Here is a 27,631-nt window from a genome sequence, read left to right on the forward strand (position 1 = left end):
GATTGGGAGAGGAAGCGAGCGATTAATGCATCTCATTGCACAGAGTGGGGCTGGAACCCCGTGGCTACGTATGGGTGGGGGGTGGGGGGGGGATGCATGTACAGTGACGGACAGACAGAGGTTAAAGTTCATTCGCTTTATTAAAACTCGACAGGGAGCTGAAGGGGTGGGTGTCTCTCTCTTGCGCGCGCGCACGCACGCGCCCCGCCGCCGCCGCAGCAGCAGCGACTCCAAGACGGACAGAATGATCATGGAGGAAGGAAGGAATGATGATGTCACAACATTTTGGAAGAAGTGCGAGGAGGCGAGGAAAACATGGAAGTGCAGCAGCAGCAGCAGTGTCGTCGGTATAAGAAAACAAACAAAAATAAAACAAAAAAATATGACAAAAAGTGCCGGGCCAGAACTCCAAAAGGTATACAGTGATGCCGTCGTCGCTAGATGACGCCGGGAAGTGGGGAGGTGGGGGGGGGGGGGGGGGGGGAGGGGATCTCAGAAAAAAACAAGGTAGGTCAGGAAAGCAAGGTAGGTTTAACTGTGGGGGGGGGGGAAGGGTGACGCAACATCTGGTTTATTTATAGATTTATTTATTTATCCCCGTCACATGGAATACCCTGGATGTGTGTGTGTGCGCGCGTGCGTGTGTGTATGTATGTGTGTGTTGTGTGTGTGTGTGTAAATATATATCCATAATCTAGTTATATATATATTTATATGGACTTTCTCCCCCATATTACCCTCCCATCCTGCTTCCCTGTGTGGCTCTTTTTTTAAAAGGACCCAGGACCTCGACGTGGAGGACAGACCTCGGGGGGCCCTCCTTCTCCTCCTCCTCCTCAGACAGACAGACAGACGGACGACCCCGAGGGAAACCAACTCAACTATGCTATGATGATGTGTGTTTTATAATTAAAGGACCAGGCCCTCGTAGGCGGGGCCCTCGGATTCGGGGGACTCCCGCTGCAGGCGCAGGTGCTCCAGTGTGTTGTGGAAGTGTTTGTTGATCTGCTCCGTCTCTTCGCTGGCCTCCAGGTTGGGCAGGTCCTCCCGGACCTTCTGGATGAGCTGGTTCAGCACCTGCATCGTCACCTGTGGAGGAGGAGGTTTATCGAGGAGGAGAACAGGAGCAGGACAGACGAGGCCATTAGATTACTGTAAACGACCTTGTTCTTACAACTTCCATCCATCCATAACCGCTTAATATCCGTTGTCAGGTGGCGGGGGTCAATAGCTCCAGACTTCCCTCTCCAGAGCAACATTAGTAACGTCATCCTGGGGGATTCCGAGGTGTTCAGAGGCCAGTTTGGAGATACAGTATACCCCGCCCCCCCCCCCCCCCCATAAACTGGTAGAGCTGGCCGACTGTCTGACAAACTCCATGCATCGCGCACGTGTAGCAGAGCTACCGTCCCATCGCCTGAAGAGACGCAACGCTCCGATTGGTTCAGAAACGTACAGTGTTCGGTTTCAGACTCAAACTTCAAAAATAAAATGACCGAAATAGCCATTGCACCTGGGGGCCTGTTTCACGAGACTTGGATTAGAGGTTAAACTGGGATTTAACAGATGTCCTGGTTTAATATATCCCGGGATCAGCGATTAACACATTTTGTACATAACACGTCCTGAAACGTCATAAGGATTGGAACCGAGAGGTGCCTTAGACGTCTGTGGACGTCCTAGCGACGTCCAAACGACGCGGGGCGAGATAATAATATTCAGAATAATTACTTCTTTTTTTTTTGGCATTTCGCTTTTCGCTTGCCGTATGCTAACGCTCTGTGAAACTATTAGCTTGTCATTGACTCCCATGTTAGCGCGGCGGAAAGAATGACTCGTATCTCCTCATCCAGGGCGCTCTCCGTGGTGATGAATGGATCGATATGCTGGCGCTGCGTTTCTGCTCCTCATCCGTCTCTCCCGCAAAATATGAACTCTTTTTGTAGCGAATATAAATATATTAAGATGATCGGAGATTGTGATGGCACTTTGTCAGTCAACTTTTTTAAGAAAGTATTTCCGGTTCATGGCTTTCAAAATGGAAGCGATCACTACTCTGGCGATTACTCTGGCGCAAGCAGCGCCTTTATTTTGATGCAGTTCCGGTACTAAATGTGTTAACCGGTTTCATGAAAGCTGGTTAATCTTGCCAGGTTCATTTAACCAGTTAACATGAATATGTTGATTTGGTTTCATGAAAGCAATGAAAAAGTGAAAATATTACCATTACTCATTGTATTTTCTTATACAATATTACCATTGTAACATTTCACACACCAACGGCCACTAGTGCATCACCCCAAGCCAGGATTGAACCCATGACCCACGGTTCACCAGTCTGGGCAACAACCCCCTTCACCAATGGTAGCTCCCTCAGAAGGGGGAGTTGTGGACAAATATCACAAAAATATTAAGTTTAGTGAAATAGGCCCCAGGTCTTTTAACCCCAGGATAAAATATTAAAGTGTAATGAACCCGTTATGACCCATTGTCTAGGGGTCTAAAGTAGTAACGTAAAATGGAAGAACTGCTGGCCGTAACAGAACCACTTTTTTTCTTTTTTTTTTACATGCATTTAGAAAATACAAAACCATTGAAATTTCCATTTTATCCCTAAGAAATATCAAACCATAAAAGCCAAAGTTTAGTTTGACACTGCCTGACACACAGAGGCAGCTCATTCCAAAAGAGAAATACCCATGTGGTGTGTGTGTGTGTATGTGCGTGTGCGAGTGAGCGAGCGAGCGCATGCTGTATAAAATAACTCTCCAACTCGCCACGCCACAACCTCCAACTCTTGGTATCTCATTACTGTCTGGTACGGTTCGACTTAGTTTCATACCGATGTATGCTCTTAAACACAATCAGTGCCGAGATTCCTTCAAAATAGAAGCTCTGGGGTGCCGGAAAGACATGGTCGCTCGCTTTTACTCTGAAGTGTGAGGCGTGTCTTTTTGCAGCCAGCTTACCGCATCGTTTTCGCGCTCGTAGAAGCAGACGTATCGGTTGAGGATCTCGATGAAGAGTTGCACCTGCAGCGACGGGTCCATGCACTGGTTGGCGATCTTCAACGCCTTCTTTAGACACTCCATCACTCGCTTCCCGTCACGGATCTGAGCAAAACAAATAAAAATAAAAGGGATCATCTGTGGCTCCTCAAACCGGGCCAAAACGGCCCACAACGTGATTGTCACGAGGTAATAAATCGGCCCCAATCATCCCGCATAGCGTGAGCCCCAACTTTCATACACAAAAAACAACAAAACGCTATAAAATGTCTCCCTCACGTCCTCTCCGCTCTTGTCGGTGCTCCGTCCGGACCAGAAGAGGTGGGCGCAGATGCTGACGGCGCGACACTGGTCGGGCTTCTTGAGCAGCTTGGAGGCGGCCAGCGCACACTGCGTCCGGAGAGGCTCGTGGTTCTCCTCGCTGAAGCACCGCGTGCGCTCAAAGGTGCCGATGATCAGCGTGATGGCCGCCAGCTGGGCTTTGGAGTCACTGATCTCGTCCTCGTACAGAGAGAAGGCCTGGGGGGGGGTAAATGGAGGATGGAAGAATAAGATGCAGAGGTTCAAATGGTTATTTAACCCATTCTGACCTGAGATCAGATTCATACAAGGTTTCCACTGGACACACACTGGTCTGATCAACCCATTCTGACCTGAGATCAGATTCTAAAAATGTCAGTCGTTCTTCGATTTTTCCAAAAATAGCAGACCTACAAGCTCGTAGCGCGCCACTCGGTGGCGCGCTATGAGCTTGTAGATCTGCTATTTTTCAATAGCTAAAGCATAACATGATGCGAACACCAAAACGGGTTCCCGGTCAGAATGGGTTAAACCAGACAGGCAAAAATATTAGTTGAAAACAAGCGATAATAATAAGATAATGAGCATTAAGTTGATGCGTTGTTGTGAGCTTGTACATCAGCCACTTCCCACTACACTTAAAAGGGACATTTCACCGCTGGTAGAAACTGCAGTCACTCAATGTAATTATAGTCCGGCAGCCAACAGGCTTCTTTAGTTTAAAGTGGGAAATTTGGTATATACTGTAGTCTTTTTTTATTGGCCTAAAATATTGTGTACATTCACGAATCCTCTTGCTGAACGGCTGTCAGTATTGAGCAATTTATAGGGGTTTCTTGGGACGGTTCAGCAAGAGGATTCATGAATGTATGTATAGACAATATTTTAGACCAATAAAAAAAGACTATATACTAAATGTATCACCCACAACCCCCGACTGCCGGACCGTACCAATAGTATTTGCAGTAGATAGCAGTAGCACAATTTGAAATATGCACCCTATGGCCATAAAAGGCTGTGTGTTTGCTTTAGGGCACTTCCCCTTCTTGTTGGGGAGGCTGCGTGGAGGTGGGACTTGTAGTCCAGGAAGGAAGTGAGACCACATGACATTTTCATGGCAAAAATATCTAAAAACACATATTACAACAATCCCCAGGAAAGTGTTTCTTGTGCCATCATTAAAATAAGATCTGGTTGCAAAAGGGGTGAAGTGGCCCTTTAAGGGTTCAGTGATTTGATCTTCAATAGTTGCTGTTTTTTTTTTTAGAAACTGACATTCCGTAATATTCTTGTATGTTCTCTTTTAGAAGTTAGAACCAAAACAAATGCAAACTAAATCAACTTCCTGATGTTACTATTTTAACTGGGACTGCATTCATGGATTCAGATCTTCAAATAGTACAAACAGGAATTTGGCATGACTTGGGAATGTGTCTTATTAGTTTCTTTTGCTGTCCAGACTTGATCAAATCTGGACCAAAAATGTGACATGGGCTGCCTACCTCCCTAGCACTTCTCATTCCGTTTCTATTCTTTATTGTTTTTGGTTCCAAACATTCCCTCAGTAAGGTCAACATAAATTACTTCCAAGGTTAAAGTTGATGACATAGTAATATCCAGAAAAGACTACATATTTGGGCTGTATTCTCGACAACAAGCTGACGGGTGAAAGCAAAGCATGGCAACAAAGGTGATGAAAAAATCAAATCAAAGAACAAGATTCCTGGGCAGAATTTCCTCTTTCATTTGCTCTCAAAACTCTTGCATGAGCTCTAATTCAGCCCTCCTTTGACTATGCTTCCACCTCTTGGTTCTCCAGCATCACAATGTCACATAAGACTAAAGCTTCAGACCTCCCAAAACAAACACATTCGACTACTCCCTCGGCCTGGGGCCCATTACCCACCTCTTTCCAACCCATTTTGCAAGTCTAAACTGGCTCCGGGTAGAAGACAGAGTTAAGCAACTGCAAATGCAGCCTTGCCCTCAATGCCCCTCAGTACCCGCATACCTGACTAACTGTAGTATACGGATTAGCTAACTACTATAGCCTATAGAACGAGCACCGGCGCTGTTGTGCATTAGCTCGCGGTGCGTTCATGCTGCAGTATACCTACGATCCGCCAGCATGTTAATTTAGCTTCAATGCTTTGTCTCGGTGTCCGGGGCTTGTATGTTACCTATGACATGAACTGTGATGTTGAACTGACTAGGTGAGGGTCCGTTTCTGTTGCCTGTGACATGAACTCTGATGTTGAACTGACTAGGTGTGGGTCCGTTACCTGTGACATAGTCTCGCGTTGCCAGACTGTTGCCTTCCGCAATTTCCAAATGCTTCCATCACACAGTCTGGAACGATGGAAAGAGCTATCACGAGTAAAATATAAAAGCGGAAGTGGAGCCTCCTCCCGACTTCAGTTTCGTCTTTGCACTCGCGCAAATGTATTCTAATATAAATACCGGTAGAAATCATCTAAGCATATATAGCTTGTTGCTATAGCAGAAAAGAAAATACAAAAATATATTTTTTAAAAATATTTAGAAAATAACGGAAATGGCAGCTTCCTTACTCAGCTCATGGGGGCTATAGTTCCAGACTCTATATAGCATGTGGAGATTGTGGAATAGTTGTCTGGCTACGCGAGACTACCTGTGACATGAACTCTGATGTTGAACAGACTTGGTGTGGGTGGGTCTGGTCACAGCCATAGAGTAAGACAGAGTTACGACATTGACGGGGCGGAAAACAGCCCGGTCACGTGGTTCATGTATACTCGCACGAGCCCATATGCATCCCGTAAACTTCCGGTTGTCCCTTTTCAATAGAAAGTCTATGTAGAAGAGCCTGGCCTCACGAAGTGAAGGGAGTTATCGTAACTCTGTCTTACTCGATGGCTCTGGTTACCTGTGACGTGAACTCTGATATTGAACAGATCGGTGCGGGTTCCGTTTCCGTTACCTGCGACATGAACTCGTAGGCCACCGTCTCGTGGTTCTCAAAGCCGATCTCGCCGGCGGCCAGCGCCCCCTGGAGGAAGAGACGGAGTGGCAGCTCCGCCAGCTCCGCCTTGATGAGTGCACTGATGGTCTGGTGGGCGAACGAGAAGATCTTCTGACACTTCTTCTCCCACTTGTCGTCCTGTAGAGGAGTTCACAGACACACGGGAACGTTGAAGAGGACCGCATGGAGACCAGTTCACAGAAAAACACACAGGATATCGTCGCTCTTGTCTCCATATTTAAACTTTTTGTGTTTTTCTCGGGTGCAGTATACTTAGTTTAGACAGTTTTTGGTTTAGACTAGTCATTGGCTAGACCAGTCATTAGTATCTCAAACCCTCTCCCTAACCCTAACCTCCCACGGGGCAGCACACCTAAGCCTAACCTTAACCATCCACAAGCTTGAGAGATGTGGAGTGAAGTGACATGTTTTGAGCTTGTAGATCTGCTACTTTAGCCATTTTTGAATTTGAATCCTTAACAGTTTTGGACATATGGGATTTCCACCCGACAGAGACGATATAAGCAGAGCTTGCGGATCTGCTACTTCTGTTGCTTTTGTGTGATGCTGCAGCTATAGTATAGTAGAGCATACATTTGCGAAACATAAAATATAAAGAAAATGGCGACAAGAGGTTTCTGCCGACGGCTACATTATAATAGTATGGTGTGTGTGTGTGTGTGTGTGTGTGTGTGTGTGTGTGTGTGTGTGTGTGCGCGCGCTCGTGCGCATACCGATGAGGAGTTCTCCTTATATCTGAAGGCGAGCTGATAGGCTGCGAACACCAGAGGAGGGAGAGTGTAGCGGATCCGCTGGTTGCCCCCGGCTCCAAAGTGCTTGCGTGCCGTGTTCAGTATCTGTGCACGGAACGCAGGGAAACAACAAACAAACTCATTACAATTTACAAGACGGTTAAAAAAGACAATCGTGGATAATTAAACACAGTAAAGGCATCCTCTGAATTCCACTGTGGTCCCGACACATAATTATGAAATAACAGACTACACCATTTAGATGAACTAACAATTTACAGCGGATCTTCTTTTTTTTTTTAGTGGTGCAACCACTCCAAGGAACAGCAATGTCCGTGTCTATGTGTTGATGAGCACCATAATGAGTACCAGTAGGGGCGCTGTTTGCCCGAAACAGAGAGAGGGAGCCTGCTAATGAGAGAGAGATAGGTGGTGGGGGGGGGGTTAATTACACTCTTTATCATAAATAGCCTAAAATAAATATATTAGGAACTACTTGCTCACACTACTGCTATCCTCTCAAGAAGATGGTTTAATTCTACCTAATTCTAAGAAAGAAGGTTTCTTTCTGGAGACATAGTGTATATTCATTGTTTCATAATAGATATTCCACTGTTGGGTTCTTAGCTTACGTATGGGTCTTGAAGACTATATTTATGTTTTTGATGTTTTCGTTCTAGCTTACTAGTAAATCGCTCTGGATTAAGAGTGTCTGCTCTTTAAATCAGAAGCTTTAGGTTTATTGTATGAATGGTTTTTGGTCCCATCCATGGGCCTGCAGGGTTTTCAAGATACTGACAGGACCAGTGCCTGTGTAATGCTTTTTGTGTTATCCTTTTAAGCATTATTAGTATTAGTTTTAGCAAACTGTTAAGTAAAGTATTCAAATGGATAAAACAACTCCAGAGTCGTTTCTCACCAGGTACTGCTGGTCGGGGTCGTCTGACTGCAGCAGGTGGATGAAGCGTCCCACCAGGCTCTGCTCCTCGGCAAAGTCCTCTGGGTCTGGGTCTTCTGCTGGCTGGTCTGGCTGGTCCTGGATCAGCGTCGACACCAAGCTCAGGATTGCGTCCACCTGCGGAGAAGGAGAGAGAGAGAGAGAGGGGGGAGAGAGAGGTCGGATCCAATTAAATTGATAAGTAAACGGCCGAACTTGTGGTTCATAAAATCAGCGGGTAGCTGTTCGGAATAAGAGCTCTTATGAATGGTGGTCTATGGGCAGCAGGCTGCAGCTTTCTGTGACCTTAAAAATGTAAGGCCAGATAACTATATAATTTCTGCACTCACATGAGATGGGCTCCAAACATAAGAGCATAAAATGACGTGAACGCGGCAAGTTGCTCACCTGCTCCTGGGCCATGATGGTGGTGTTGAACTCCAGCGTGTTGGTGAGGACGTAGCAGCTCATGCTCTTGCGGGACTCGTAGTCAAAGTACTCGAAGAGCGGCGGGAAGTGTTTGAGCTGCAGCACGGTCAGCACGTTGTTGTAGGTGTCCACCGGGATCTTCAGCAGCCGGGTGAGCTCCTTGGACACTGCACTGCTGGTCGCAATGCTGAAACACAAAAGAACACACGTCTGGTTTAGCTCCTTGGACACTGCACTGCTGGTCGCAATGCTGAAACACAAAAGAACACACGTCTGGTTTAGCTCCTTGGGACACTGCACTGCTGGTCGCAATGCTGAAACACAAAAGAACACACGTCTGGTTTAGCTCCTTGGGACACAGCACTGCTGGTCGCAATGCTGAAACACAAAAGAACACACGTCTGGTTTAGCTCCTTGGGACACTGCACTGCTGGTCGCAATGCTGACACAAAAGAACACATGTCTGGTTTAGCTCCTTGGACACTGCACTGCTGGTCGCAATGCTGAAACACAAAAGAACACATGTCTGGTTTAGCTCCTTGGGACACTGCACTGCTGGTCGCAATGCTGACACAAAAGAACACATGGGACCATTTGTTGTTTTGTTTAGACAGGGAGGTGTGTGTGTGTGTGTGTGGGGCGCATGTGTTTGTTAGACAATAGACATACTAACAGTCCACCAGACATTAGTCTGATAACTCCCGCCCTGTGCAGCCAGTTACAACTTAACTTAACTTTTATTCATAGTCCAGTTTTCCGTGAAGAGGTGACCACTGAAACGGTGGTTAGTAAAAGCCAGAGAGATGTGTTGTGTGAGTGGGTGACCACCGCGGCGTGACGCCATGTTGTATAGATTTCACTTTTCGGTGGTCACCTGAAAACTTGGACGATGAATAGGCCTTAACACGTTGCCGGTTAAAACTCATCCACGCACGGCGGGTTAACACTAACCCGTTGCGGGTTAACCCATTGACGCCTGGTGCAACCTATACGTTGTACTACCTTTGATGCCGGCGCGCTCTGTGTCTCATCAGCTATTGCTATACAATACATGTAGCAACTTAAGTATTTAAAAAAGAATGAATCAGAATTTGAAGGTTTTCAGAAACCTTAGGTCAGGCCCTAGAAGGCATTCCCAGATTCGGCCTCAGGCATCAATGGGTTAAAACTAACCCGTGGCTTCCAGAAGGGTTATAACACCAAAAAAGGTGTTCCTGCCCAGAATGGGTCAAGTACAATTTTGAGGCATTTGTATTTCCAAAACTTTTACTTCTACTCCACTAGATCTCGGATCCAAATGTTTCACTTTGACCCCCACTACATTTATTTGGGAAAAACTTTGTTGATTTCGATTAGAATTACAAAACATACGGCCATTTGAAAATAGCCGATCTACAAGCTCAACAATGAGTCGCGATGCGATGCATTACAAGCACATTTTGAATAGCGTTACTTCTACTTTGTAACGGAGTATCGGTACTTTTTCCCACCAACTTACTGTTCGAGGTTGAGCTTGTTGAAGATCTCCACGGTGCTCTCCAGGACTTTGTCGACGTAGTCCACGCGGTCGGGGTAGCACTTCATGGCCAGGTTGATGAGAGACACCTGGAGAGACACCACGTCCTCCGACGGCATGTCCTGGCGAGACTGGAGAACGATTCAGGAAATGAGACAGGGGGAGGGAGGGGAGATACAAAAAGCAAGGACTGTCTAAAGAGGACGAGACGCGATTAAGACCGTAAGGGCGCCGCCATGTTGCTCACATGGTGCTCCATGGAAGGAAAGAAACATGCGCAATGGGCTTTATGCAGCCAACACTTCCTCGTTCAGCTTTATTGGTCTCAACTGCGCATGTTTCTTTCCTTCCATGGAGCACCATGTGAGCAACATTACGGTCTTCGCGTCCCGTCCTCTTTAGACAGTCCTTGACAAAAAGCAGGAGGCGCCGCGAGAGAACCCCCAAAGCATGAACCAAAATAACCAAACTGAAACCATAAAATGCCTTTTCACATCCCTCATACTTGCCCTGCGAGGGCTAGTGCCATGTTTGCTGTGTTCAGTTAACACCGTTACTGCCCCAGCGTCGGTTGGAACCAGTACATTGCCTTCCCTTTTCAAGGTAACACAGTCCCCCGTTCGCTTGACCGGATGTAGCATAACGGCTAAACCAAATGATCCAAATCCATCGCGGGGCATGAATTGTTTTACCACAACTAGCGGCGGGCCGACAAAAACGCGGTGTTTTGATTAGAATCGCAATCCGTGATTTAGATTCAGAGAAATCAGTGGGAGAGGATTTCGGCAGTCCCATTTATTATAATGGACATTATAATATAATTTATTATAATGGGATAATTTCGCCAAACAACTTTACGGTTTGGAATGTTGTGTAATTGACGCTCATAGACAGTGGTATAGCGCTTGTCGATATCAAACAAATCTAGAGCATTGATTTAAAAGGCGGATCTCTCCGTCTAGGGCAGATAACAGATGGGTTTGATAAGACGGAGATCTCCGTCTTGGGCAGTTATGAACTTCAAAAACTAGGTTTAGAAACTTTGCACATTGTTCTTGTGCCTACAGAACATCTGGGGTTGAGTGTCAAGGAAAACTGTTAAAACCATTAAACCATTGTCTGCAGCATTGGAAAGATATTGTATTTGCAGTGAAAATAAGAAATAAATACTGGTGACATGTACCTGGATGACAGTGGCGACTTGCTGGGAGAATATGTCAAACAGTTTGATTTCAGCTGGTATGCCAGGGCCGTCTTCTCGGTGAGCAAACAGTGCTAGTCTGAAGCACAGAACATTAAATGACATTAGCTTGTTTAACGGCTCTGAAAAGGTTTATGGATCAATGTTTTATGTGAATACATTTAGAGTATATAAATAAATTGTTAAATTGTTTATAGGATCAATATAAGTCAATTAATATATGATCCCCCTTCCACAGTAGTAGCTTTTTCATATTTTCCTATATAATGCCTAATTTGCATATTAAAAACAATTTGTAATACAATAAATCATTGTCTTTGTGTAAGTAATCAACTGGGGAAGTTTCATGGTGATAACAATCTAATATAAGTATGGTTTTGCTACACTCAATTCATAATTAACGTTTCAATTAAGGAGATCTGGCTCATGGACTTCGGAACCAAAAATAACTGAACCGGTTCCCATTGGGAACCAACCGGTGTAAAAGAACTGAACCGGTTCCCATTGGGAACCAACCGGTGTAAAATAACTGAACCGTTGCATGTATTGCATACAGACAAAATGTTCTATATTGCTCGGCCCTCAACCACGCTGGAAGACTTAATGAACTATTGTAGAACTATTGTTGTTTTAAAAAAAACGAATGCCGATCATTAAAGGGACATTTCACCGCTGGAAGAAACTGCAGTCACTCAATGTTAATAGTATTTGTAGTAGATAACAGTAGCACAATTTGAAATTTGCACCCTGTGGCCAGAAAAATAATACAGTCTGTGTGTTTGACTATAGGGTTTTACTGGATTGCTGAATTCCTACAATGCCCATAATGCTTTAGTGCACTGCCCCTCCTTGTGGAGAGGGGGTGGGAGGCTGCATGGAGGTGTGACTTTGTAGTCCAGGAAGGAAGTGAGACGACATTTTCATGAACCTGGCGTCATGACTACAATATCTTATAAACACACATACAAACCCCAGGAAAGTGTTTTCTTGTGTCCTAAACATCATTCAAACAAGCTCTGGTTGAAAAAGGGGTGAAGTGGCCTTTTAATAAATATACAATACTAGGTGTGGCTTAGCTGTAGTACATCTCCATTATTCTCACGCCTGTGTAACTATAATTAGGATATACCCCCAACCGTCAAATATTCATAATTCCCAGTGATAACCGACAGGTTTTAATTGACTCGATGACTCCAACTCAAGTGTAACTGTAGTAGAGAGGGACGTGTGTAAAGGGGGTGTACAGTACCTGTCAATGAGGGCGATAATAATGTTTTTGACGTTGACATGCTGGTGGAGCTCGGCGCACGAACGCAGGAACGGATTCAGTGTCTGAAGGTGGAACTCGTCTGGGAAAACCTGGTTAAAGTTGAGAAACGAGAGAACAGAATAGAAACCCATTTAGACCTGAGGCCGATACTGTGTAAGATGATAACGGTTGACACCTGTGTTCAATAACTGTTGATTGTATCTCACACATAAATGCCACACTTCCTGTTGTCTTGTCACAACGATGAGGATGGCCATACAGGCCCAAACGTGTACATTTTAATTGTCAGAGGTAAATAAAATCATCTAAAATGACATGCAATGAGTGCTGCAATGAGTAGGAAAAAAAAGGCTTCTAAATCCTAAGAGTTTTCTGGAAAAACCTCTGTTTCTATATGTCAGTGGTGCTCAACCTGTTTCATGACAAGGAGCGCCAGAATTATATGTATTTGACCCCTAACCCTGAAAATATGTAGTTCCAGGGACCCCCCCCCCCCCTCCCCACAGAAGCAAAGATTTGAGTTAAAAAACTTTCGCTCTGAAAGAATATATATTCAAAGATTTGCACAACATTTTCACGATTTTTCAAAAAAATAGCAGATCTACAAGCTTGGTGCCAACCCTACACAACCCTAACCCTATGAGCTTGTAGATTGTGCTATTTTTAAATAGCTAAAGTATAACATATATATATATATATAACCTGACGCTGCCAGATCCAATAAGCTTGCTACACATGTTTGTTTCACAGCTTATTGGGATCTGGGATCGCGGAAGCAAATTCGATGACGGGCCTGTTCCTTTTTTTCAAGATACTTGGTAGATGATTGGATGGGACCGTCTGTCTATCACCGTGTGGGCGTGCAAACACAACCAATCATATTGACGTGTCTATATAGCTTCACATCTGGTTTCGCACATATCCCGCCCTTAGCTCACGCTGATTGGTTCGGTACGGAACGGATTGGTGTTAGCTCAACCCCCTCAGAGATCCCAGATGGATGTGGTGTTGGGGAACATGGTTACCCAATACCGCCCCCAGCTGGCAAAGTCAGGTTAGGGGGAGGGGGCTAACACAGTGGAGTTAGAGTGAAGAGAAGTGCTGGCACCCGAAGCTGTGGTTAATGCTACAATTAGCGAGCAATATGATTATGATAATTTATGTACCTGAATGATGCACTCCATAAGGTATTCCTGTGCCAGCGAGTCTCTGCAGTTAACCACCTGCTCCAAGACACCAGCCAGAACGACCTGGAGAGGAGAGAAGATATCAGAGTCTGTTACAACAATACATTTCTAAACGTTTCAAAAATAATACTGATTTTTTTTTAGCTTGCAGCCCTTTTGGAATTTTGCTGAGTGGCCCCTGAGCCCTCTGAAGTCGAGTAGCCCTAGTCTAGTCACAGCTTCCAGCCATGCTTTTCCTTTGACTTTCTACACGTTTCAAACCAAAAGATTGTTAGTTTGTCAAACTAAAACTTTAGATTGTCAAACTAAAACTTTGACATAAGCACACAATAATTTAGTGATCGGATGAATCCAACACACTAAATCACTAAAGTGATTTAGTGTGTTGGATCATCTATCTCAATTAAGTGCTTCAAGTCTCTGCAAGTAGATTCATACTCTACTGAAATGAATAGCATTCAACTGTGTCGGCCCGGACTGCTAGCCTAGCGGTCCAGGCACTTAGGCTTCAAGTATGTTGCGGGTTCGAGTCCCGATCCCAACGACCTTTGCCGCGGGTCTCTCTCTCCCCATGTCCCGTCTATCTACTGTATACTATCAATAAAATACATATCTTAAGAATTCAACGCACCACGGCACCATGCGTAGGAAAAAGTAGCACTTGTAAATATACTGTGGCATAAAAATATATATAAAATGGTGTCTCCTTTAGTTGTTGATTTGTCACATAACTGAAGTGCTTCCTCTTCATGGAACCATCCCAACTGGCGATGCTACTCAACCCGCAACGTGATCTAGTTATTGATCTAGAAACAGAAAGCTAGGGGTGTGCTTAGATGGCACAAGTGGTCCAGGAGTGACTGTCCACCACTGCAGAGTCTGGGGATTGAAATTCCCCCTGGTGCATTCGGCTTGCACGGCATAAAGCAAACTACAATCCCAAGACTGTAAATGATACTATTTTAGGCCGACCGGCTGAAGAAATCATCACGACATTTCTGAGACCATTCATGTTTCTGGAAGATGCTTCTAAACTCGTATCCTATTGCTAGTTTGATCACTTCAAATAATCTTAAAATAACTAAAATAGCCAATCTACAGGAGACCAGAGAGCCATGCCTAGTGATACTGTCCCAATATTGTCACTGTCGGGCAGAAACCTCTTATGTCCATATTTTAACTTTGTGTGTTTTTCTTTTTTTGTAAAGTACTGGCCTACTTGATCATACTACAGTGTCACACAAGCATCAAAAGTAGCAGATCCACAAGTCTGAAACTTGTCACAAAGCTACGCATTTTGAGCTTGTAGAACTGCTACTTTTTGCTACCTTTGAGTTTGAATCCTGAAGATTAATAGTTTTGTAAATATGACATTTCCACCTAAAGGACCGACCTCTAAAGTCTTTGCATTGCAAATGCAATGCAGTTTTTTTTATCTCAATTGTTTCCACCCTGTTTTAAATGTCACCTGTTTTAGCACACAGATTACATGTCACCTGTTTTAGCACACAGATGAAATGTCACCTGTTTTAGCACACAGATGAAATGTCACCTGTTTTAGCACACAGATTAAATGTCACAAGACGTACACTAGGCAGAGATCTATGATCACCTCAGGACTAGTTGGAAGGGAAGAAGTAGGAAGGGGGCACTGCTACATCCTCCCCGTGGGGGCTCCTCACTAGCAGGTAAAGCCCAACACACACCGTCTGCGAAGCGGGTGCGCAGGGACGCGGCATAGACGTTGCCGCACGGCAACGCCTGGAAAATAGAACAGTGGCGTATCGGCGCGTCAGGCGAGGCGTGAACGCGCGCGTCGGACGCCGCCGGCGTGGGATAAGGTTCATTGAAAATAACGGAGGCGGCTGTTTTGACGCGCGCCGTTCGCAGACGGTGTGTGTTGGGCTTAAGCCAGACAGCCAGTAGGCTACAAACCGTGGCAACACAGAAATGTGTTACTACTAGTAAAGTGGGAGAAAAATAATTGCCTATTATGGCTACTCATTCTAAAAAAAAAAGAAAGGAAAACACTAACGATTAAGCTGCATTCTATGGAGACTGGAGAGTATTATTAAATCAGGGTATCTGCACACTCAAAGTACAAAATGTAATACCTCTAAAAAGAAACAAATAATACCATTACTGCAGCATTCTGCAAAAGACAAACAGCATATATAATGAGTCAATATTATTCTAATTTTGAACTACTACCAATGGTAAATGGTGCATTTTATATAGCACTTATATCCAACATTCACATGGATTGTGCATCACATTCACATTATACACCGATAGCGGAGGAAACCATGCAAGGCACCAAACTGCATATCGGGAGCAATTACCGGCTACTGAGCCACTGCCACCCCCTATTCACACATTTAAGTGTAGCAACAATGAAAAGTAACAATTTTTTTCAAGAAATTGCATATTATATAATTCCATTTTGAAAACACTTTTTCCACGATGTGGATATATAATGGAGGCCGACAAGAAGTCTCAGTCTAAAAGAGTGGAAAATGTGCCAATGACTACAGTATATTCACACAGCACGGCCATCTTGCTCTCATGTCATATTTGCGGGTTGGGAGTGAAATGCCACACTGGGTGACACTTTGGGAGTGAAATACCACCCCGGTGACACTTTAACACATCCCATCCATAGGACATCTGGAAAAGTGTGTACACGTCCTAACGCATCCTCAATGATATCAGGCGAGAGAAGAATATTCCGAAATTTTAACTTTTCTTTTTGAGTCGGACTCTCGGCCACCGTATGCTTCGCTCTACGGCATATATGTCAAACTCAAGGCCCGGGGGCCAAATCAGGCCCGTGAATGAATTATCTTTGGCCCGCGGGATGATATTTAATTAATATTAGAACTGGCCCTCTGGTATATTGCACGGACCACCATAATACTGTTTTAAATGCATTTACTTTTTTGCTATTTGCCTGGGACGTCCTCCTGACCGTGATGCCCGTGTGTTGAAACACATGAGTCCGGCCCTTGACTTCTAGCAATTTCTTTATTTTGGCCCACCGTGTATTTGAGTTTGACATCCCTGCTCTACGGCCATTCAGAGTGGCCATTAAGCGGCCATGTCTTTCCGGCACCCCAGAGCTCCTATTTTGAAGGAATCCCGGGAATGATTGTGTTAAGTATGGCTATAGTTAAAAATGTCCACAGTGGCCATTTTTTACTATTAAATATGGTGAATTGGCTGGCTAGCTTAAGCAGTAGGCTATTCCTAGGGCATTCACTTCTAGTAATTTTTACTAGTTGCCTAGTTAACTTTTTTTTGGGAAATAAATATTTGTACATTGGTGACTATAACTATAATCTAACTGATCTTGAGGCCTACAAAATCGTGGAAAAAATAATTATATATATATTATTTCTTTAAATGATAAACTAGGTACTACCAGTACCAACAAGATCGACGACTAGTCGACTAGTTGAATAGCCGACTAGTTGCTTGATACCCTAGCTATTCCACACAAGTCACCACACACACACACACACACCTGTTTGTACTTGTCCACGTTGACTCCCTCCAGCTGGCTGAGGCGGACCAGGTTGGTCCCTACCAGAATCCTCAGCTCCTGCCTCTCCTTCTCCCTCTTCTCGCGGTCGCGGCTGTGGCCCTGGTGCTGCATGCGCACCCACAGCTTGTTCATCTCGGCGAAGTTGAGCAGCACAAAGTCAATGGAGTCGTTGATGTCGCCCGTCATCTCCTCCGTGCCTCTGTGTGTGGAACAGGACAACCGGTTTACAAAATAATACCGTTGCTTTCAACCAGTGTTGATTTAGCTGATTTCGCTAATATGACGAGAAATGTTCTTCGACTACCTTTTTTTCCACAGACGAAAAAACTAAATGGAAACTAAATGAAAGCTAAGCTATGATGACTAACACTACATACATTGACAATTTCGTCAACAAATCAAAACTAGACTAGAATGTTAGGAAGGGACTAGTGGACAAGAGATCCAAAACGAGTCATTTTATGCTTGGTTGCATGCTGAAAATAGCCGATCTACAAGCTCACAACGTGTCGCCCCGCAAACCAAGTGTTAGTCGACTAAAATCGTATGATATTTAGTTGGCTAAAAAAGAAAAACTAAACTAACACTAAAACATTTCAGATGACTAAAATGTGACTAAAACTAAATGAAGTTTGAGATGAAAATGAAATGAAATTATTCCAAAGACTATGACCAAGCTAAAATAAAAGAAAGTCAACCAACGACGTCACGTCACCAACAGCTGGAGATTGTTAAAGCCTGACGCGTTGTAGAAGTACATACTGCTATGTACTGTATGAAACTGTAAGAAACCTCATAGCTCTGTGTTTTTAAACAACGTGAATCAATGCCCTACTTGATCATACTACAGTGCGGCACGAAGCGATGCGCTTTGAGCTTGTAGATCTGCTACTTTTGCTATTTTTGAATTCTGATAAAAATGTAAAAAGAACCACCGCTCATCTGCTGAAGGAGGTGCTGGAGTCACAAAAAGTCCGAGTCTGAAAAGTAATAGTTTTGGACGTGTGAGGATTTCTTTTCTTTTTTTTGTTGTAAATGTGGGAAATAACTCCACAGAATGTTATTACTATTCATAGTTACATACAGATCAGAATTCAGTAAAAATGGGGGAAAATAAAGGAAAAAAAATAACCTGGGGACCATGGAACAAAGATGAGGATCAAGCTCATGGTCATAATTTTGGTCAGAGGATAGAAGCTTAAAGGACCACTTCACCACTTTTCAACCTATCTTCATATAATAAGTCCTCACTAATAATCATGAAAAAAATGGCAATTTTTTTCTACTCTGTCTGTGTCTCATATTAGGGCTGTGGGTAGTTCAGAAACCGTCTTCCAGTGACATCATCGATGGGGAATACAAGCTAATAAAAACGGCAGGCTTTCTAGTCCTGAAAAGTTGCAATGCGAAAATGGAAGCCATCGTTCTCACGATAATGAAAATCTAAACATTTTTGTAAAAAAAAAAATCTTGTTTAAAAAAGAATCTGCCTAATGATGATGTCACTGGAAGACGGCCCACAGCCCTCCTATGAGACACAGACTGAGTAGGAAAAAGATCGTGCCATTTTATCATGATTATTAGTGAGGACCCATTATATGAAGATAGGTTGAAAAGTGATGAAGTGGTCCTTTAAAGGGAATGAAATTAAACAAGTAGGTGTATCAGAAAGAATATCAGCATTCTAGGGAACGCCCCCCACCAAGGAATGAAACAAATACACAACGAAAATGAGTTTTTCGTAAATGAGTGACAACAAAACATGTCTCTTGGTGACATCATCAGATCTTATGTGATGTCTCCTTACTCGGGCTGCTCTCCGTCGTCGGGGAGGATGTTGCGGGTGCACTGCAGCAGGTAGTTCCTGAGGAACAGGCCTCGGAGAGGGTGCTGGACGCCCCGGCACATCTCCACCAGGTCCTTCAGGATGTCCTTGCGCGACTGAGGGAAGGAGCGCACGTACACCACGCCCACCGTGATCAGCAGGTAGCTGGGGAGGAGGAAGAAAGACTCAAGTTACACTTGAAGGGCTATAAGGCTTTATCACATTCTGACCTGAGATCAGATTCTTAAAAATGTCTGTTTGAAAATGACAGTTTTCTGGAAAAAGCTATGTTTCTATGTCAGTCGTTCTTCGATTTTTCAAAAATAGCAGACCTACAAGCTCGTAGCACGCCACTTGGTGGCGCACTATGAGCTTGTAGATCTGCTATTTTTCAATAGCTAAAGCATAACATAATGCGAACACCAAAACCGTTTTTCTGGCAGAATGCCTCTTAGCTCCATGTTAGAACTTTATAAAAAAAAGAATGCCCTAAGCTTGTCGGTTAGCTACTTTTGAATTGGAATGACTTGGCAGCCTCTTGTGTGTTTTCGTCAATTGATGTCATGTGTCATTTAGGTCGCATTCTCACCTAATACTTCGGTAGACTCGAATGCGTATGGGAGGAGAAATGGGATTCTTGCATATTTAATTGGCTACGGTTTGCCTTCACACTGTCATGATCCGCAGCAATTGGAAACGCAGCAGGGGGGACCTTTATCAATGTGTTACATTCATAAACTAGCCTACACAGTGAAATGATAAATCTATGGTGATAAAATTATACTCATAACGTGCATTATGTGTCGTGCCGACGGTCTGGGACTGCCCCCCCGTCTCTCGCTCTCTCACTATAAGCACGCAGCCACGCACTGTTCTTTTGGGCATGGAGGCACAGCGCTGAGCGCACTGATATAACAGACAGCAGCGCAAAATGTTTACAAGTTTATCGAGATGAAAGTTCCTACTCCCCACTAGTCCCTCCCACACAGTGACAGCACTCCATGTTTACGGCACGCACAGACAGACAGAATATTCTGTAGGCTATAATACTATTACACTGCACTGCAGTGTTTGTGTTTTCTTAAGCAATTGATTAATGTACTCGTCCTCATTTCGATCAGGGCTTCAGTCTCCACTCTCCTCATTCGACCACGTCTATCCACGGTAACGGGACATCTTTGCGCTGCGTAAAATATGCCTTCTCCGTCTCCAACTGTGTTCAGCTCCTCACCCGCCTGACGTATGTTTGCTTCATTTCCTGTATTTTTTTGCGGATTGCATTCACACCTGCACCGAATCGTAGTCAAGCGCGATTGGAAGCGAAGCGAAACCCCCGTTTTTGCTCGGAGTAAAATGCGGTTCTTTGTTGCGCATTAGGATTCGAAAGAGCCTTCACACCTGCCAAACGAAGCGCACTTTCTGAAAATGCGCAGCAGGATTCGTTTTAATCGCAGCAAAGCTCTCTGGTGAGAATGCGACCTTAGTGTCACAATGTGTTTTGTGAGTTTGTAGATCTTTTCTTTTCTCAGCCTATAAAGAGGATTAGGTTGAAAGTCGTTAAATTCTATGGACCCTATTTTGCCTGATGCTTAAAAATAGCCAATATACATCAAGCTTGTAGATCGGTAAATTTCACCATTTTAACCCATTTTGGCCTGACCTCGAAATTTTAAAAATGTCTTTTTAAAATGCCTTTTTTTCTGAAAAACCTCATTCAGTGGTTCTCAATATTTCATGTCAAGGACCCCAAAAATTATATGTAATATGCCGCCGACCCCCATCTGAAAATATGTTGTTCCAGGGGACCTCTCCAGAAGCAAGGATTTGAGTTAAAACTGAAACTCTGTAAGAATATTCCAAGATTTGAGGCACATTTTCACGATTTTTCAAAAATAGCAGACCTACAAGCTCTTAGCGCGCCACTCGGTGGCGCGCTATGAGCTTGTAGATCTGCTATTTTTCAATAGCTAAAGTATAACATAGGCCTAATGCTTAAAACACCAAAAGGGGTTCCCGCCCAAAATGGGTTAAAATGGCAAAATATTGTATACATATTTAGCCACCTGTATGCAGTGTGCACATTAAAAGAAATTGTCTGTGGTGTAGACGGGCTTGAACACATCAGCAGTTATCTTTTTAAATGATTTAGGAGGATACTCACAGTCTAGGGATGATGTTTCCTGCATACTGCACCAGCTCGTACAGGTCAGCCACTTTGCGTCCTTTGGCAAACTCATCTGTCAGATAGACCTCTAGGTAGTGGAGCTCATCGGAGATGGCCATGTCTGGACTCACCGTTAGGGACAAGCTACTGAAACACCTGCCTGTGATGCATTTGGTACGCACCGATTAAAAGCGAAATAAGGTCTGACAAGACTGAAAATGTTCGCATGACCAAGTCTTAAAACCAAGGGGAAGAAGTCACAGACTGAGGCTTTAATTTGAGCTTTTATTCAAATTACAAAAAACGGTATGAAATATCCGAGACCATTGAGATTTTTATGGAAAATGCTTCTGAACATATTGCTAGTTTGACCACTAGAAATGCTTAAAATAATTACCGAAAACATCCTATCTAAGCTCTCAATGCGTCACAGAGCTTGTAGATAGGCATGTCTTCTATATGGAAGCATGTTGCGCAGCGAAAACAGCCCATCTACCTACAAAAGGCTGTTTCCGCTGTCCAAGCCAGCATGTCTATGGAATCCAAATGACTGAAATCAATTGTGGCGACTGAGAACTTGAATCCCGCTTTGGGAGAAAAGGTTTGGCGACCCCTGCACTAGTATTCTCGCCCCAAAAAAACGAATCTCTTCGCCGATATCCAAGTTCACGACACACGTGGAAACTATACAGCATGACTCCTCATGGCCAACAACGTGAAGAATGAGAGGAATGTGGACATGAATGCAGTATAAGCTCATGATTCTACTATGATAATGGCGGACATTGTTCTTTTTTGCTGGTAGAGGATACAGAGCTCGTAGTAGCTCTTTGGAGACAGCATGGATGTCCTGAGCTCTCCCAGCATGTTGGAGGCATGCTTCAAAGCGTCCATCAGCTTGTTTTTGTCCTGCAGAAGACAACGACAACTGGGTCAGCAGGACTTAAAGCAGAGGTTCCCAAACCCAAGAGAGAAATGTGATGTCTCCCCAGGATCCAAACTAGTAAAAATAGCTTATCTACAAGTTATTTCTCTACTTCTTACAAAGTATTATATATATATTTTTTTTTAATGAAACATTTATAATTTTCAGGTATTTTTTTGAAATAATTAAAAACTAAATGTAGGAAACAAAAAAATAAGGGGATATTTGCTGGGCCTAGGACCCAAACATGGGACTAGGGTGTAGTTCAACCATCCATTTCATTATGAGTACATCCACAAAGAAAGCAAATATTACATGTAACGCCCGCACTGTGTAGAGACTGTGGATTTTATTAGAGGCATTCGTTTTACACTACAATATCAGACCCAGAAACAAACGGTGTAATATCGGGTCCTAAATATGATTACATTTTCAAGATATTGGTCAATATTGGCCTGAGAAGAACGCCTCAGGAGGAAGTGGTCAAATGTTGCTCGGGAAAGGGAAGTCTGTAGCTCTCTGGTGGAACAGAACCGAGTCCGGGTAAAGCAGCTGAACATGGATGATAATAATAATAATAATAATAATATCCTACCAGGCATCTCTTCATCTGGAAGGACTGGACCTTGACAGCCTGCACAGCTTCATCTAGAAGCTTCTCCTGCTCATCCTGTGGAGACTGTGTGGTTGGCTGAAAACACATAAACACACACAAACATTTAAAGCTGCAATCCCTAAAGTTTCCATGACCTAACTGGAGATTCCACGCATGATAGACCAAACTTCTACCACTCCATGGGGAGATATTTGCGCTTCAGGTTGTCCTTCAAGTTTTTACCCCCTAATTGATATTTGGCTGTTGTCTCAAAAATATCTTTGCTCCAGGGAGCTCCAGAAGCAAACAATTGAACAAACTTTTATGATAGCAGATCTAGTAGAAGCTCATAGCGCGTCACTTCGCGTCGCACTATGACTATGAGCTTGTATATCTGCTATTTTTGAAAAGCCAAAGTATGAAATATTAATTATGGTTAAAGTGGTTAGGATAATTCTGACCCTATAACTAATATTGCTGTGGACTCCCAGCCCAGGTAAAGCATAATTTATACTCTCTAGTACAAGTATGTCGCTTTGCCAAAAAAGAACATTAGTACAAGTAGCCAGGAAAGACAAGTGACAGATTCACAAGCAAATGAAGCAATAGAAGTCAATAGAACTTAAACCACATCGTGTGGTTTAAGCAGATCTGCTCTTTTTGGGACATGACGCCATCGTACTACAGAGCATACTGTCAGCTCAGCATAATTTCGCCTTTTTCCGTCGTTAAATACTTTTACGCTTAGTTACGGTTTCACTTCATGAAGCCAAAAGGAAGTCACTTGCCTTAGTCGCCTGCAACCTGTCACCAAGTTCTTCAACCAGCTTGCTGACTTGGCTCAAACTCTCTCTGACTACCTCCATGTCAATCATGTTGGGGGCTTTATAGATTGTTGCAACTCACTCATTGCAACACAAACTCATTTTGTGACATATACAACTTTGAGCTAGGTTTATAATGAGACGATGATGACGGCTTGGCTAAGGCTTTATCACATGACCCTATACTACTGCTGCAATGTGATCAGGGCATTGACTGCTCATTTCATTGCTCCCCGTTTCATGTTGGTCGCATTCGCACTGTAACAAATCCATTCGATTCGCACAATGTGGCAACGGGTGGTGGTGAAACTCGCTTCTCAAGTGATTACTGGCCGATCACAGCGCATCTTTTCCGGGACTTTCCTGAACATGTGCTCTGTGATGCTCTGTTTCACCACCACTGTGCAACTCAGGCCTGCGGTGAGTGAGTGACATTCTATCAAGTCATAATAATAATAATAATAATAATTAGTATCCATTCCTACTAGCCGGTGCCTCTATCTTCTGTCCTGGTGGTTCTGTCCGTTTAATCTCCCTTACAAGGAGGATTGTCTATCAGGCCATCCCAATTAATCGTTTTTCTTAAAAGGGACATTTCACTGCTGGAAGAAACTGCAGTCACTCTATGTTATAATAATAGCATTTGTATAGTAGATAACAGGAGCACAATTTGAAATGTGCACCCAGTATGGCCAAAAAAATTATGTAGTCTCCTGCTTGTGGAGAGGGGGGGTAGGGCCATAGACATACTGTATAAGGTAGACACCCTTTCTGGCTCTGGAACGTATATATCTGCCAGTATGCTCAAGGGAGGGCAAAACATTCCCGAGATTCCTTGTGAAGCACCCATGAGTGTGCATCACAGAGTACATGTTCAGGTCTGATAAGTCCCGGAAAAGATGTGCTGTGATTGGCCAGTAACCACTCGAGTGACAGCATGACGTAACGTGCCTTCCACACTTCCGGCATACTTCCTCCCCCAGTGTAAAATTGTTCCGCCCCTCCTTCAACACACATGGCTCCAACGAACAGCAGCGGCCAATGAGGCATCTATTCTTTGTATCTATGGGTAGGGCTGCCTTACGGAGACAACATGTAGTCCACGAAGGAAGGAAGTGAGACCAGTGTCTATATCACATCACTGGCACTTTGAAATACTAAAATATCAAAAAAACACATTATACACACACAAAAACCCCAGGAAAGTGTTTGTGTCCTCCTGTTTGTACAAAATAAAGTTTAGACAAAAGGTGGGTGTCTGTGGGAGCATGTTACGCAGCGAAACAGCCCATCAACAAAAGACTGGCTCAGAGTGTGTCCACTGTCCACCAAGGAAAGCATAGGCTTTCTAATTACACAAACCGCCTTTGTATTGCGAGTAGGTCAAACATCTTTGAGTGGTGCAACCACTCCAAGGAACAGCAATGTCAACCTATGTGACTATGTTACTATGAGTACCACCAGTAGGGGCAAAAGTTTGTTGTGCCAGAAACAGAGAGAGAGAGAGAGAGATAGTGCTGCACTGTTGCCTGCTAATAATGAGAAAAAGAGGGAGGGGGGGGGGGGGAGTTGCACCACCACACTTTTGTATTTACACAACAACAGACCAGAGGCTGGTCTGCATTCATGCGAGCGTAGGACAACGAGAACAGTTCCATAGCTCTAATGAAGGCATTAGAGCTATGGACCAGAGCTAGTAGTATACCCCAGACAGACGGACATGCTCAGAAAAACAAAACCTTGCTGTCTGGCAAGATGAATCACAACCCCCAGAACTAACAAAACAAGGTCATGGTGGTTCTTTATTATTAAGTCTCCCGAGGAAGACATTTGTCTTAGACAAAGGCATGCCCATGTCGCCGCAGTGCAGCGCCAATAACAAAACACACTACACATAGGGAAGGGGTCTTGAACATGTTTTAGGTCAACCCCTTGTGGAAGACCCATTACTATGGACCAAATCCAAACCATTGATTCACAAAAGGAAACCACAGTAGTCTGAATGGCCTCCGTTCCCAAATAGTGAAAATAGCCCATCTGCAAGCTCACAATGCATTGCAACATGAGCTTGTACATCTGATTTTTGAGGGGCTCCGCCTCCTATATTCAGCTATTAGTGTAGATCTTCATCTTACACAAACAATACATTCCCATTGACAATGAATGGAGAATGTACGTCATAGTGTCTGTCAGCAAATCGACATGTTACGTCATGATGCTGTACGATGATAATGAGCGCCCCTCATTTTACACTGGGGGTGGTTTTTTTATTTTAAAAAGTTCACCAAAATATAGGGACACCGGGGTTAATGTGGTATTACATTGTATTAAATGTAATCGTTTTATTGTCAAACATTTACTACAGCCTTCATTTACCAACTTCGCCCTGTTTTTTGTGGCTATTTTATTCGATTTCTAGGCCTATAGTAATAATGAGGCTCTTACACATGTGTGCCATCAACGCCCCACGGCAGACTCGAGCAAAGGTGTCAAGCAGACAAAAGGAAAATAACAGATCTACAAGCTCATCGTGCAACGAATCCTACAGTATACGTTAGGCCAGACATATTTCACACAATGCTAGAGATGTTTTGGAAATGTTTTTCTAGGAATGAAAATATACATATACTATAGGTCAATTATATTCAAACATTTTCCAAAACATTTACGCAATTCCAAACCATCTCCAGGGCAGGCCTGGAAAACTGTTTTATTTCTAAATATTCTCAACACACCTGTTTAAGAGGATATATATATATATATATCCTTGTCACACGTATGCACAAACATGCACAGAGCTGGTGAGTTTTAAACCACTGATTCTCAACATGAGCTCAGGGGGACCCCGAGAGATCCTTGAGGGTAGGTTTCCAGGGGGTCCCCAGCTATACATTATTGTTGGAACCCAAATGGACTTTATGGATCGTTAACAGTTAACACTGACAGTGTACAAATGGAACCAAATGTAGCCTTATGGATCGAGAGTGTAGAAATGGATCAATGTGTACACTATCAACAGAGGGGAGTACAGTGTAGATTCATTGTGGTCAGAGATAAACAATACGCTATGAAAGAAAGGCATGAGAATCACTGTTTAATCTACGAATTAACATGAATGAATGCGTCTCATCATCAATTCACTCTATCGACACAGCTGGCTAGTAAGTTGTTGTTATGCTAACGTTAGCATGCTGTGCTAACCCTATAGTTGCAGATGTTGAGATGCTGAGTCCAAAGAGGGGGCACGACAGAATGCGACCATGTATACGACTTCTATTATTAAATAAATATAACACTCACTTCATTTCTCACTGTCTTTCAGTCTAGCATTGCCCATTTTCTTACTAGCACGTTAGCCACTAGGCTAACCAGCTAGTTGGGTTGGCTAACGTTAGGCCAGAGCCAGCAGCATTAAATAAAGTGTTTTAAACGTATGTTCAGCTCTTCTGGACGAGCCACAGTGCTCTCACACTAAACAACAGGCACGGCGCGCAGATGAAATGGCTGATATTGACATCAAACGGACTGTACTCTACTCACCATGTTTATTATCAACAGATGTGTGTCAACAAGAGGAAACAGTCGAGGATGGATCAAATTGATTCACTGTGTCATGTGACCAACACACAGTCTGACAGGCTTCTTCCATGGTGTCTGGAACGGCAGGCCGTGCCGTGCATACATTCATGTTGTGCTACTGACACCTGCTGGAGGCTGGTTTAGAGCAGAAAAACAATGGGGCTGTCGAATTAACTGAGTTAATTCATTTGTAAAAAATTAATTAGATTACATTTTTAAACAACGACTCTGCACTATCTGCCGCCCTATCTGGATGGACTGCAGAGGCTCAAATCACATAGCACGACAACAGGGTGAAAGACAGAGAGACACCATCCTGCCACACTAGATTTGTTTAAAGAATAAAATTACACGTACCATTAATATACAGAAAAAACATGGAATATTTTGGACATAGTTGAATGGTGAATAATCATGATTAATTATTTTTTAAGCTGTGATTAATCTGATTAAAATGTTTAATCGTTTTGACAGCCCCTATATATACTTAACTGTATAAAACTTTATTTATTGTTATTTTTATTTGGCCCCCATCTGAAAAATGGTAAAAGGTGCATTTATATAGCGCCTTTTA

General features: G+C 43.6%; 1 protein-coding gene across 1 annotated transcript; it reads right to left on the reverse strand.

Annotated features, from left to right (window-relative positions):
• Positions 1 to 27,115, reverse strand: vps35 (VPS35 retromer complex component). The gene is made up of 17 exons (XM_080788437.1): positions 27,019 to 27,115; positions 22,655 to 22,750; positions 21,947 to 22,043; positions 21,132 to 21,255; positions 18,953 to 19,135; positions 17,125 to 17,344; positions 13,581 to 13,664; positions 12,394 to 12,503; positions 11,127 to 11,223; positions 9,926 to 10,074; positions 8,407 to 8,614; positions 7,981 to 8,136; positions 7,044 to 7,166; positions 6,268 to 6,447; positions 3,288 to 3,527; positions 2,970 to 3,113; positions 1 to 1,089 (listed from the first exon to the last, which is right to left on the reverse strand). The coding sequence occupies exons 1-17, from the start codon at positions 27,019 to 27,021 to the stop codon at positions 910 to 912; spliced, it is 2,394 nt and encodes a 797-aa protein (XP_080644563.1). The 5' UTR covers positions 27,022 to 27,115; the 3' UTR covers positions 1 to 909.
• Positions 27,116 to 27,631: the final 516 nt, after the last annotated feature.

The sequence above is a fragment of the Protomyctophum bolini genome (assembly GCF_963924005.1).
Source record: "Protomyctophum bolini genome assembly, chromosome: 1".
NCBI lineage: Eukaryota > Metazoa > Chordata > Actinopteri > Myctophiformes > Myctophidae > Protomyctophum > Protomyctophum bolini.

Excerpts from the sequence above, each read along its gene's own strand:
- vps35 (XM_080788437.1), bottom strand. Across the intron at positions 19,136-21,131 it reads GGAAACATCATCCCTAGACT|CTACCTGCTGATCACGGTGG; the intron begins GTGAGTATCCTC and ends CCTCCTCCCCAG. Across the intron at positions 1,090-2,969 it reads ACGAGCGCGAAAACGATGCG|GTGACGATGCAGGTGCTGAA; the intron begins GTAAGCTGGCTG and ends CCTCCTCCACAG.